We start from the raw sequence: 14,757 nt of genomic DNA on the forward strand, positions 1-14,757 counted from the left end.
AATCCTACGGTTCTCTACTGTTTTAATGAATATTTCAATTAATCAACTTTATAACAAGTATAATTATGTGTAATGCAAATTATTTCAACACATCTTAAAACGTTGGTAGCTGACCCCCTCTTCGATGAAATCGAATGTTTTTGTAGTACGTAAACGTAGTTGCAAACGTTCATAAGGCCTGCTATTATATACTGGACTGTCTTCTAGTCACATTAATTGTTAATGATGTCTTGTTTATACTTCACATCAACATATCTTTAAACTGCTTGTGAATATGTATGAATCATTGAAGGGTGTCTATGTCAACAGATAAAATGCCGGTTTATTCGTGTTTAAACTATTTTATGTATTCAGCGAGACTTAACAAAACAAGAAAAGTAAAACTTTTTTTTTTTATGAGAGACATTCCTACTATATATGCATTCGATCTATCATAAAATCACTATTTCTTTTTTAGTTTTTTATTTAATCGAAATATTCTTGTTTTATTGCGACAGATTTTGTTTGTGCAAATCAAAAGTAAAAAAATCATCGAAGTGACTGTAGAACTGTATAAATATTTAAAACTTGATTTGTTCAACTATGCTGCAATTCAAACCCAATATTGATATATATGCATGAATGGCTATGATTTTGATTCCGTAGCTGGAAACACCGATGTTTAAAACTGGGTAAAGATTGCTTCCCTTTGGACACAGTTATCGACTATTCTGAGTTATGTATGGCAGTGTGGCAGCACGGAGAACTGATCGTAAAACGCATCCTTTACGTTCCCTTGTCATATGTTTTATCTCCACATTAATTGAATTAGTCATCTAGCAGATGTATACCCATCGTTTAGTAAAACATACAAATAATTTACCACTTAACTGCACATTCCCCTTGCCAATGAACAGAAGACAAAAACAATCTCATAGTCGAGATGTCGCCCTACCCTACACCTCTTAATACTTATACCACGTTAGGTATTCACTGATAACCATCACCGAGACTACATAATTTCATTGTTTTGTGTAGTCCTTCGAGATTGCACAAGGCATTTAATCGGTATTTCCCGTCATACAACGATCATAGCTTCTGCCTAATCATCCTTCCGGGGTTTAATTATCATCAACAATATCCGATGGCAAAGCCTGAGTGCCTTCCATGTGCAGGTTTAATATTGTCACATCGGGTCCATTATGGTAGGTCTATAAATATCCACAGGCCATTACAGAGCTGATACATAGAACAAGTAATCTTTGTGACAGGCTTCAAAACACAGTAAATTCACTGAACAGGGTACAAACATAACGTACATATTACATGAACCTCAATGCCAATTTTAAAGTGAATATATTCTTCAGCAGAAAATTCAATTGATTCAATCCTTGACGTCAAAATGTACTTTCCTAACGTCTGACAGGAGGTTTTATTGAATTCGTTTTTGACAAAAATCTCAGCAAATCATTTTTATATACAGATTGAGAATTGCCATTATCGCATCAGTGTAACAGCCGGACCGTGCTCTATGCTTATCGGTATATCTACGAGTCCGATCCACTGATAAAGTCAATTACATTGGAAACAACCGTATTTACTTACTGTAATAACCATGCGTACATCACTTATCCCTGGAGATCAACCGCATTACAATATGGTAGACAGTTTAAACAATAGTGTATATATATTGATTAGCGGTAATGCAGTAATCACATCTAACAGATTCGATATTCACTAGATACTGCTTTACTCTCACATTGAAGCGGTACCTCTCTGGCGTCTCCCCGGTGATGTGAAGGACAATGCTTTTAATACAACTGGCCCCACTGCTATCAAACAATTCAATTTTGTTAAGCGTTTCCCCATTGTTTGATATTGTTCGAGTTTCCTCAATCGTAATATGTTTCAAACGAGGTAGGACTGGTTACCTTTGTATGTAAATGCTTATTTCTTCAACACACATTATCTATCAACAATCTTGAACAACTACATATGTTATAATTACATCTGATAATATTAGGAAGAACAGTACTATTCCAGACACTGAATTGCGTTTATCATTATAATATCAATAAATATTACGGAGCCCTATTATTGGTAAATGCGATATATATGCATATTTTACGTAGGGGCAATTAAAAATTGCAGATGAAATTTAGTATTATATGTCTATCAGATTATCTCTCTTTAATAACTCCATTCATATCCGGCGCACCTAGCCACTCTTCGTTTTAATAAAATAATTATTTATTTTTTCACATGTTTACATCTTTCAGCTTCCGGTTAACCCCTATTTTAAAACTAGGTTTAATATTAAATAGTTATCTCTCAAACATGACCATCCGTGTGTTTCTAAAAATCGTTTTGTACATAGTGCGATTCGGCGAATTTCTTAAATTGAATACTACTATAGTACATACTACATACTACTATGTGTACGTCGTACACATATACCACCAAAAGCACATTGAATAAAGCTCACTATGACAGGTAGAAAATGTAAAAAAATAGAATTAGTCCGTTTCAAAAAGTGTCGGTGTTTCTATATGTCACGCAACAAAATGCACATATTTTCCCACAAAATAATACTAAAAATTGTGTACAGAAATAGCATAAATGTGCAAAATATATATCACGACCGTCCTGTAACATAACCATCATAAAGTCAGGAGAGCAACAAAATTGGCATTATTGTACGTTTATACTTGATGTTGTGCAAAAAAGGTTCAGAATAAAATAAATCGTTCCAACCATACTCGCAGAAAAACATTATATCTAAAGTAATTTCATTGGAGATCTTCAATAACTTAATCAAGTGATATATTCGGTAGTATTATACAAATTATAACTTATAAACACCCAATATATAAATATAAATATAAGTATGCAATATTTATGCTCTCGTTTAATTTCAACGATATCTGAATAAAAGTCAATTTAGCGCCATAACAAGCATAATCAACGTACATGTTTAACTGATATGTTAAAACCTGTAACTTCAGTATTTTTTTAGTACGTACCTCTACATTTAAAAGGCGAACTAGCGTGTTTTGCGCAAAAAACAATAACTCATTCTTAAATATCTAAATTTCATAAACCACAGGGGATTGTCATATTCTTTCCTACAATTTGAGGGGAGCAAGTCAAACTAGTACTTGCGTAATACAAATATGAAGCAAAGCAGCTATAACAAAATGTATAGACTGTATGTGTATTTGTTCAAATGATAATACAAAGAAATCATTGAGTACAAACAATAGTATGTAAATATCGGTTGAGAACTTAATTACATTTTGGTCATAATTATCTCAAAAGATTTAACATTCATGTAAATATTTATGTTGTGCTTATAAAATTATATTTTAGTTGTTCAAATCAAGAATAGAATAAACATCATGACTCTTCTTGTCTAATATCTTTTTAACCTAGAGGCGACATTTGACTAAACAAAGCATAAAGATCTTTATGCTTTGTTTAGTCAAATGTCGCCTCTAGGTTACACCGTTAATCTGGCCATAAATCACCGTTGATGCCGATCGATGGGAACGTAAACAAAGAAACAATTGCAAGAAAGCGAAGTATTCTCGATAGCTCGGGGGTCTATTTGTCACAAAAGATTGCAAATCATCTGCAGAAGAGATGTAGGAAATCAAAAAGCTAAGGGGTTTTAAAATAAGAAAATCAGTTACAATGTCATGCATTGCTGAAATGAAAAGAAGCAAGGTAAGGATACCGTTTAAAAGAGTCATATCGGTTGAAGCCAGCTAAACCTATGAAATAATATACCCATGTCTTTTACATAAGTAGCAATGTCTTCAAGTCAACGAAACTGAAAATGGTTTTCATATCTGGGAACTGAATGTGTAAATCTTGAATGTAGCTAAAGTCCGAATAATATTCTATTAAGGAAATGCTCCCTTGTAAAAGTGGAGTAGCATGATTGGCATAAAGGTGACTCTCCTCCTACCAGAAGATTCTTATGAGTGAGATAAGTATGACCAGGTAAAAGGCGAGATATACAGCCTCCTTTCTGCAATCTTTTTTTCTGGGCAGTTTTGAGTTTTGGTAGCTCTTCGAAACAAATGTTGCGCTGGCCTCAAGAGACATCGTTGTTGCCATTAATTTTGAATGAGCGATCAAATAATGGGTTCGAAATCTTTATATGGCAGGTTGATATTACTTTGCTTGAGAATTAAAGCAATTTTAGCTGCTCTGTGAGAATTTTCATTACCTTTAATTCCGATGTGGCTCGGAATCAATAGAAAAAAGTGCGGGCATTGCTTTAAGATCCAAGAAATTTGAAGAAGGAGTCTTTGTATCAGAGTGTTTTTAAAAATATCGTCGTTTCTCACAGACAAGAAGTTCACTAATGCGGTGTTAATACCCTTTGATCCTCGTGCAATGAATAAACGAGACAATATACGATATATGGTTTACTCATACATGTACGTGTGTCCATAGAAAAGTTGAAAATAATGACCGCAGAAAGAACATCGTAAATAGAGAAAGCGAAATTTTGCTGAAAGTGTAATAAAGACATTAATACCTTTAAAAAATGAAACTAAATTTCAATCATTTCTGAAAATGAACGTGTTATAAACAGAATAGAAATACTTACCATACATAGCAAACCCGTGAAACGGAATTACTCCATTTGGCGGGTAAACGACTGCATACTCCTCTTGTCCCATTTTCCCCCGTATATAAGATTTTGGAGGTGTGGCACTGTTCTGAGCGAAGTGTTTAAGAACACATGTATCCCTTGAAAATGGCAGGAGGACCTGAATCAAATAGAAATATTTAAATGCATTCAGAGGTTCATACTTTCGATGCGCTGTTGCATTAATTTGTTTAATTTAAGGAAGGAAAACGTTTTTTAATTTCTCACCTGGTACAGGAAGTCTTCAAAAACAAAGTACTGGTCATCATTTGTGGCAGTCAGCTTAACATCCTGAGGAAGAGAATGTGTATCATACGAATGATTCAACTATTGAAATATCTTGCAATGATAGAACGAAGGGTTTTAAGGTCAGTCATGTCAAACAAGTATTCTAGTAACAAGTCGGATTGGAAAGCAAATCAATTTTCTTAATACCAAGTATTGAAACTTCAGATCATTTGTTTTCGCCAAAAACATATAAAAGAGACATACAACATTTAAAAAATAATCAGTAACATCTATCCCTTTTGAAAATGATGTTCTACGGTTTTGATGCATCTTCAATGAAATTGCATGTATGTGTAAAAACAATTTACATATATACCTTTATTGTAATTTTATCAACCAAAATCACGCCGTTTAATATCTAAAACCTTCTGACTTACATACATGATATGGTGAGTTTGGCAATATGTTACATAATATAAAATGCAATGTCATCGTTTCGATTAACAGAAAGTCAACATGCAATCTCATGCTTTACAAGTTTTGTTTACACCTATTGAAATTGATATGTCTATGAAAACTGATCAGATGTGTTTTTAGTAAACTATCTCTTCTCAAATGACATAAAGCGTGATTTACTTTGATGCATGTTGATACACGACAAATTGATGCCTACAGATAGATACTGTATTATTTGACTGCAACTGTACTGTGATTTAGAAATATTGATGGATTTGTTTCAAACGATAACCAATATATAACACTGCCTTTGACATGGAACATCAAGATAAAATACTTCAGGTTTGATAACACCTTCGTGAAGTGAGCTGTCAAACAGACACGTTCTTAGAAAGGGAATATAATTATTCAATTCCGTGCAGGCAATAAAACGCATACGAGCCATGAACCCCCGAGAGCGTTAGATCTTTTACTGTCGCAAAACATGTACAAGAAAAAGCCATTCCGCTAGTATGGCCCAGTACCATCCGATAATCATCTCCTCTCCTTGGTCTTCACAGCATCGATCTTATCACTGGTCTAACATGGAAATTGTATAATCGGACACAAATTATACCAATTAGGACATTAGTTGCAAAGATAAACAAGCAAAACGGTTATTTCGTTTGATCACGTGGTACGCTGTTTGTGTGTTTTCGTCGTCGAGGAGGGAGACAATTTAATCGCCTAGATGCTAATACAATCACCACAAAAAGGTCCGTTAGTCAGGGAAGGGTTGTCTCGGTTAGCGGAATGCACGAAGACGCACGAAAAAAACGATTTCATCTCAGTGTTATGAAAGGCTGATATTTCACTTAAATGTGACCATTTAAAAGTATAGTGTTTGCATGTTGACGTGAACTGGCTGTCGGGGCATTCAGCCGACGACGAGTTTGTACTAAAACAAATAAGTTCAAAAATCAATTCTGAGTACTAATCGACCCATGATAAAGGTAAGGCAGCCTTTCAATATTAATAAGTATCCACACTGTTTGCAAAATTTCCGATAAACAAGTAGAAATTTATGTTTTAAAGAAGGGAGGGACCTTGATATACTTTGTGCGGGTTAAGACACTGCTATTTACGAATGTGTACGGTTTGGACAATGGATACGATATTATCAAATGGTATGGTAAGAAATGCATATTCACAAACGCGACTGAGCGATTGGGCCTTCTGTCACTAACAAGTGTTTGGTTTTATAATAAATACGAAGAGCTATTTTGGCAGCTACGCATTGACTGTTACGAATCAAATTTTTCAGATGAAGAATCACAGAATGTCATTGGCCATTCAGCGGCCAATCACGAAAAGAACGGGTTGAAAGTTCAGAGCACATGCAGCTGTCATTGTATCAGGAAAAAATTATTACAGTAACACATACTTTCAAAATGATTCCCAAGTACTAACAAGGATTACAGCAATTACTAGAATGAAACATTTCTGGACATCAAAGGAGAATAATGATGGAATTATGAGAGTCATGTGAAAGCTTACCTTAAGTAAGGCAATGCCATTTTCCACATTAACCCATTTAAATATACTTCTGGGGATAATTTTATAATCTTATAAGGGATCTTTCTTTGATCATTACTTGATTTAAAATGACCAGATACCAATCTTTAAATAATATGCGTTACATAATCACATCATGAAAGGTAGATAATCCTTGCATTGACGAAAACCCCCGAATGTAATATATTACCTAATTGAACCAATTAAGGTAAAGCATTATTAGCATTTTTGTTATTATTATAATCCTTCATTTTTTTGTATATTGAATACACAATCCAGTTTCACAATTCATCTTTACAACATGAGGAAGATTATTTGTAAATGTCAAAAGTTCAGGGAAACTAATATGGTGCTTTAACAAAACCATACATTTCTTCTTGATTCCTTCTATTTGTGATCATACACTCAAAAATGGCAAAACGTAGTGTCTTACCTTATATAGTAGACTGTCAACAAGAAGGTCGTGTTGCTGAACGTTGACTTTCAATTGTTCATAATACAAAATGTCCTGAAAACAAAATGAACCAAAAGAGCTTCAACAAATGTCATTTGACATATATATCACTGCAGAAACCTTGTTTATCATTATTTCCATCCCTGATTCCTGAATTATATCGACATGTTACATTGCTCTTCTGATGATCATAACATTAACGAAAAGAACAGCCAATAAATGCATCTGAACTATTTGAATTTGTAACCGACTCTTCCAGCATATGGACGGAACATATATATAAACATTATTTAAATGTCACAATTACTTCTTCGTCGATCTCCACCCCCAACATCTGGCACCACAACGTAGCCCGTAGACAAGTAGGACATCCTTTCTTGGAGAACTCCTGGGCCAGTGGACCGTGACATGCATTTACCACTAGAATACAAAAGATGGCAGAATCAGAAGGCATATTCTAGCACATTGTAGGATACCTTTATATAAATATCTCCACATGACAAAAAGGGGGGAATTCATAAATCCTGTATTGCTGGGTCGCTACATGAACATTCCTGTTAAACAGAAGTAGAGAAAATGGCTGCATTTGTACCATTGTCTAGACCAACTATCTACAAAAAGTGTACCGTTCTAGTGTCATCAAACATAGGTAATTGCCGTTTGATAGAAAAACTTTCACATATAAAAGTTATGCTTATGATTTTGTAGTATTGGAAGCTTGTTTCGAGGTTTTTAATTGCTATACATCTATATTACTATAATAGATATGTAAATTAGAAATGATATATGTCATAATGTCAAAACCTACAAATATGAAAATATCAGTCACGTGTAATCAGAATCTAATTAACTGTTTAGCAGGTTGCAAATTTTCTTCCGTGCCTGTCTTTCAAGGCCCCTCTTAAATGCATCGATCATATCAATTATAACTACCTATAGGGTAAATTGTCTGTGCTCATATGACAATCTACATTGCTATGTGATCGAATTAGCAATCCACTGAATATATCACCAGCTGAGTGGAAAGATTATTGAACCGATATTGCTCTTTCATGTCCTTGTATCATTTCGTTTGAATAATAGACGAGAATCTGGTGTTAATCAAGACTTTAGATGTTATTGGGCAGAGCAGTGGCGCAGGCCCGCCGGTGTAGATGTTCAGTCAAACAAGGGACTATATCCACTTGACAATAGTGACAACACACTTACGCTAATCATGCATAATCAGTATAATAATTAGCAACAGAATCCAGTATTTCTTCTTAGTTAACTAGCTGAGGGAAATTGCTTGTTTAAAAAATATATTTCCTTCAAATATTACAAGATTAAAACATTGTCATGTTTTCCTTTTTTCTTTTTAACATTTTAAACATATACATGTGCATCTTAGATAAGGTTATACAATATGAATTATATAGAACATCAGGTAGATTTAGTCACAAAATTTGTAAAAAAAAACTAACAACAAACAACTGTACACAAGTATTACTCAGTGTATAGCTTAGCCATACGTATAATATAATCACAAAGCCATCTGGTGCGCTTTTGGTACAAAGTTATCTTATTTTTAATGTTTACCTATTCTGATCAGTAACGGGTATTCATCAATTGTAATTCAAATGGTATAGCATGTTTCTTTCCAATTTTTTTTGTTCTAATTGACATAACATAAATGATAAATGAAATGATAAGCACACCGTAATCTGATGCAAGAACAATTAGTTTCAAGGAATGTTTGGGATTTAACGTCATCTTGGCAACATGCGTCATTAAAGACATCATGTAAAGTACTTCAGTTATATACACAGAGGAGACAACGAACTATTAATATCTTACATATGCCAATTTATGTGATGTCATAAGTACATAAGTCCAAACAAACACTTTTTAACATATCTAAATTTGATAAGTCTTATTTAATCCATCTACATACAAAAATGAAAACCTGTTGATTCCTAATTCAACTGTTGCCTCGTAAAATAGATTAGCCACAAATAGAAAAGGCAGATAAATTCAACATCACATATGTATCCTCAAATACCTTACATATGTAATTTTGGATTTGAATAAATTTTGTGACTTTAATTTAATAAAAGCAAAGATTTCTTTAAGTACCCTTAACAACGATTTAAACCAAACAAAATCACAAACATGCCTCTCGCATTTATACCTGTAATAATCGCAGTGACACGCACGTTAAAATGCGGTCGCCATGCATGCATACCTTACTTAATTGTCAGAATGTTAGGGAATCATAATTCGCTAGTAATAATATGCTTTTAACTGTGAACATTATCTTACCTTTCTTTCCAATCTTCATCTTGTCCGACTCGAACAACTCTGGGGGAATGTCTCCGAAGTCGTCTATCCCAGATTGACCTTGATTGATTGCCATATCACTGTACTGTAACCTCTGATTAACAAAAACATAACATCTTTGATATGATATCACAAAACACCTGTAAAAACAAATATATGTATACAAATATGACATGTGTTCAAAATGTCACCTGTTTTATGTAATCAGAAAAAAACCTGACAAATACAAGATGACCCAACATCCTTTTTTCCAGCTCGAACGAGTGTTTTTTTCTGCATTCGACTTGCGATGCAATACTTGCAAAAAGAGTACTTACTACTAATTCCGTTTTTAAGATATTTTAGACTTTAACATTTCATCAGCCCGTCGAGATTCAGTAGAAACTTGACAAATCCAGATGAGACTGCTTCATATCATATTCTGTGTTTGCTACATAGTATGTATATATCAGTTTTAATGCATGACAGTAAGATTTTGTTAGTAATCCTAAAATGATAAAGTAAAGAATCGGATTCATTGTTAAGGCATTGGATTACAGTTGATAATTCAATAGAGAGTTTATTCCAACATATATTTCTATATTAGAACTGCGTTCACAAGCCATTGGTTCAGTATTGTTTAATGTCCTATCAACAGCTATGGTCATTTAAGGACGTTCTCCCCTGTTTACAAGATGCATGCGTGTAGTGTATGCGTGTGTGTTTTGTGAGGCTTCCATATGGTCGTGTTTGTCTCCTTGTAATAGCGCGGAACTGATACCGACTGTATAGTGCTACCTCACTGAAACATACTGCCGAAGACACCCACCAGGACACCCACAAGCCAACAACACTTTATAAGACTGATATTTCCGACAACGTTTACAATTTTTATTCACAGTAATCAACCAGCCTTCATACAATTTCACTGCATAATGCTCAACATTGTTTGAGTAACACTATGTTACGGTCTCTCTCGCATGTATGTTCAAATTAATAGACCATCAATGTTAAAGCGTCAAATATAAACGAATGAAAACGTTCAAAAACACCTTTTGACCAGGTTCTTACATGGTTTATGATATGGCTTATGGTTCGACAATGCAATTAGAAGTACCAAACCAAAGTGATATTGACATTTGCAGCTAACACATAGTGTTGGTAATGCGTCTGTGGAGCTATAGATGAGTAACCCCCAAAATATAATGTAATATTCCGAGATATTGAGGTGCAGTTACCTTGGAGGATTCCATGGTAATGTGTCTGCGACGTTTTATGAGTGTATGTAAAAAAGCTGTTCATGTCATTGTCCGGAGAGCAACGTGTCTACAACAGCCGTATGACGGGCACAAATAGTGATTGAATTTACCTTCCAACACTTCCCATCCATGTGGGATTTTTAAAATTCAGATCAGCTGTGTGACAAAGAATATATAGCAGCATATGTTAAACCAAATTCATCGAATGTCAAGGCAAAGTGAACCATAAATATTAGCATTCACTAACAACACATGAAGAGTAAAGTTTCACTTACCAGTTTATTAATGCTTTTGACTTTAAGAGGAACTTGTACTATTCCCCAGAGATGATGAAACCTGCACAAAACGATTAATATTTTTTTGTTTTTTGTTTTGTTTTTATGTTTATCTCGTAAGGGTATATGTTTAAATAGAAAGAATATCATTTATTTATCATTTTGATTACAACATATGATACATACCATCATATATTTTGAATATATAATACATGTATTTATGAATACATAAAGCAATTAACCGGGATCATTTGTAAACCTTTCTACTATTTACTTTCATATATAACATATACAAAAAATCTACAAATTAGATGCATGAGGATAGAAAAATTAATTAACAATTGTTACGGTAAAGTCTGAATCACACCGTTTTTTAATCTACTTTTATTTGCCATTTCTATTTTCTTTTACTTTATGATGTTATTATATGTATACAAAGAAAAGAAAGACATACAAGCAACCAAATACATATTAAATTATTTTTCTTATCTATGAATTCATGTTAGAATTACTAAGAATTACTTCATTTTCATGTCATTGTGCAACTCTTTGTTGTAAATTACACTAATAATTATGCTTTCATATATACAGTACGTACAGTATAAAGAAACACTGTCAGGTATTCTAACATTATAAGATTGTTAGTTCTAAAACAATGAAGTCACAAACGTAATTTAGACATAATCAAGAGTATGCAACTCATTTGCAACACCGACGTACTCTTACCATACTGGGGCCAAAACATAATGTTCACATTACCTACCCTGGGGCGTCACCGTTGTGATAATTTGGATTTGACAATCCTATGATGACCTCAAGAAAATCTTTCGGTGCATAAACAGGACGAATCTGGGTCAAATCTGTAAAACGAACAATTACAGGTATATTCTACGTGTTTTGATCTTATTATTCATTCTTTCTACTGCTAATGAACTATCCAACCAAACCCACAAAAAAACCCACTATTTTTTAAACTTTAATGGTAAAACTTTTAACACTATTCATATTCTCTTAAAAAATAGCTTCTGTCCTGTTAAATACACATGTTACAACCTCTTTCACAAGTCATATAGTTATTTGGTACATGATAGTAATTTGGATAAAGAAAATCATTCTACATCCACATTTAACAACCAATTACTGAAGATGAAAACAAAAATCGTTTTAAATCATTATCTGCCTCAAAGAAATTCTTGAATTTCTATTTCTATCAAATCCAACTACCAAACCTGCTTGAATCAACAACGGGATAGAAGTGCTTTGTCCCGACTGACAGTAACAAAAAATGCCTTTCAAAAGATTAGTTTCCAATTTTCTACAGATTTTTCCTAATTGCCTATTTTCGTTGTCACAATTAATGTGATGTGCCATTTCCCGGAAAACACTTTTCTTCTTGCCCTAGAGCACTCTGTTGTTCAACTTTGACAATCCCCAAAGCCATTCACATCCAAGTAGTTAATTACAAAGCTTAGTGCTAAATAATTCAGTTCTTTCTGTGAAATTAATTTTCATCAACGTCTTGTTGTAGTTCAATTTCATCAACCATTAAACATTTGAAATAAAATGGCAGTTACAGTGTACACGCACACATTATATAGTTACGTTGCTGGTAGGATGTGTTCAGAGCAGTAGACTGGACGAGATATTCTTACACCAAGTAAATGAAAATATAACATCAAATCAAACAACACGTCAGTAAGTGGGCTTAACCCTAGGTTTTGAGGATGATAAGATAGTTGCTTGAAGATAAATGCCATATTTCAAACTAGGAATGTCCAACATGTCCGGTTAAACCTGCTGTCAATCACTGACAAATGCTCGACACGTTGGCCAAACAGTAAATTGTTCTAAACATATTTACAAACGAAGCAATTGAAAAAAAAATAGCATGACTTGGCAGAAGTTATCAAGCTCAAACGTTTTTGACTTTTCCTAAATTCTTATTACAGTTGTACCTGGAAACCAATGCACCAAATAGTAACCGAAATAAATGTCCAGTGCTTCAGCAAAACACAATATACGCAAAAGAATGACCTCATTTTCAAATATGTTTTTAACACCCATTATGAATTATCATTCCGGTTATGAGCATAGTGTTCAATCACTCATAGAAATAAACAATTTATTGTCCATCATATCTATATATATATATATATTCTTATGGGTCAAAGAAGTTCCTTGTCCGCGATGCTCTCAGCTTAATTGCTGCCTTCTGCTGTCTTTAGCCGAGGGGACTTTGGTTTTATATAATAGCTATATTTTCAATTATAGTATATCAATTCTATCTTCTTGTAATATGATGTATATGTACATGTAACTGTTCTGTTTCACTGTGTCTTGAAAAAGGAGCGGATCGCTCCGAAAATTTGACAATCTAAACTTGTCCACACTGTTGGAATTACTTCTTTGCCCCATATATATATTCTTAAATAGGTCGTCGTGCTTCTCTTGTGTTGTGATATTGTCTTCATGTAATGACTTTCATTTGTCCCACCGATTCGTGTGCGAGATATTGATCACTGCAGTAGAACAAAGTATCCTTCTGATACAACTAAGATTTTACTTCTGCCAGGTATACAGAAGTTATCTACTATGTCGAAGCATCAAAATGGTGTGAATATTGGTTTACCTGAGGATAAAAACAGTTAATTGGCGATTGGAGGGGTGACAATCATCCCTCAAATCACAAAAACGTAATCAAGAAATAGCTTAGCATCAAACATAATCCAATCAGTACATAGACTATGATCACATCGTTTATGTAAGTGATTTTAGTATTGATTTCTGCTGACAAGATACTTTTGAAATTGTGTGATGTATTTAGTTTTAAAAACCCTGCTCAAGTCAATGACATGTTTTATGAAAAAAAGCAAGCCTTTGTAATTCTATCTTTACGACTTGCACAACACGATTTCTGTGTTTAAAGCAAATTCACAACATGTTCTTGAAATCAGCAGAAAAGCTTTATTCTTTTTGTGAGGGGATTCTTAATGATCATGTCAGTGAAATCCTATTTTATGCAGCATAAATATTTAACAATGATGATGTTTATTGGACACATTTCACATTTCATTCTCTGTTACCTCAGCTTAAGTGTGGAGCAGTCTCCCAAAAGAATTACGGAAATGTGAAATATTTTTCGAATCCCGGAGGCTGATTTATACCCGAGTGGTTCCAATCTACACTAAAATATCTGCTGAATGTTGCTGTTCAGTCTGCTTCAGTTTGCTGACTTAAATGTGTTTTAAATTATGTCTTAGTTCTTCTATACATAGTATCTTCTTATTTTAAATGAATATCCAATGTGCATGCTATCATCTATCTATATTTCAGTTGCAAAGCTAATTATTTCTGCATTCAGCTATATTTCAGTTTCAAACTAAATTAATCAAACTGATCTTACCATGTCTTTGTTATGATTGATGTGATGATTTTTCATGTATTCTGTGAATAATAGTTCTTCAGACTTCATAATTCTGAGTTACATACGTACAACAATAAATATCATATTGCATCCTGCATCTACAATTTGCTCTTCTGCAGTGGCGGATCCAGAGGGGTTTTTTGGCCTTCAGGAACCCCCATCCCCCC

The 14,757-nt window shown here is 33.7% G+C and overlaps 1 protein-coding gene across 1 annotated transcript in view; it reads right to left on the reverse strand.

Moving 5' to 3' along the window:
• LOC110444647 (TBC1 domain family member 19-like) overlaps window positions 1-14,757 on the reverse strand; it is a 42,356-nt gene that overhangs the window by 15,218 nt on the left and 12,381 nt on the right. The window contains exons 6-12 of the mRNA XM_021489013.1: window positions 11,930-12,026; window positions 11,167-11,227; window positions 9,636-9,747; window positions 7,642-7,754; window positions 7,314-7,388; window positions 4,871-4,933; window positions 4,601-4,763 (exon numbers count right to left, since the gene is read on the reverse strand). Coding sequence (XP_021344688.1) covers window positions 4,601-4,763; window positions 4,871-4,933; window positions 7,314-7,388; window positions 7,642-7,754; window positions 9,636-9,747; window positions 11,167-11,227; window positions 11,930-12,026 — 684 coding nt within the window. The remainder of the gene's footprint in view (window positions 1-4,600; window positions 4,764-4,870; window positions 4,934-7,313; window positions 7,389-7,641; window positions 7,755-9,635; window positions 9,748-11,166; window positions 11,228-11,929; window positions 12,027-14,757) is intronic.

Source organism: Mizuhopecten yessoensis, unplaced genomic scaffold (assembly GCF_002113885.1).
Source record: "Mizuhopecten yessoensis strain PY_sf001 unplaced genomic scaffold, ASM211388v2 scaffold2049, whole genome shotgun sequence".
Lineage (NCBI taxonomy): Eukaryota > Metazoa > Mollusca > Bivalvia > Pectinida > Pectinidae > Mizuhopecten > Mizuhopecten yessoensis.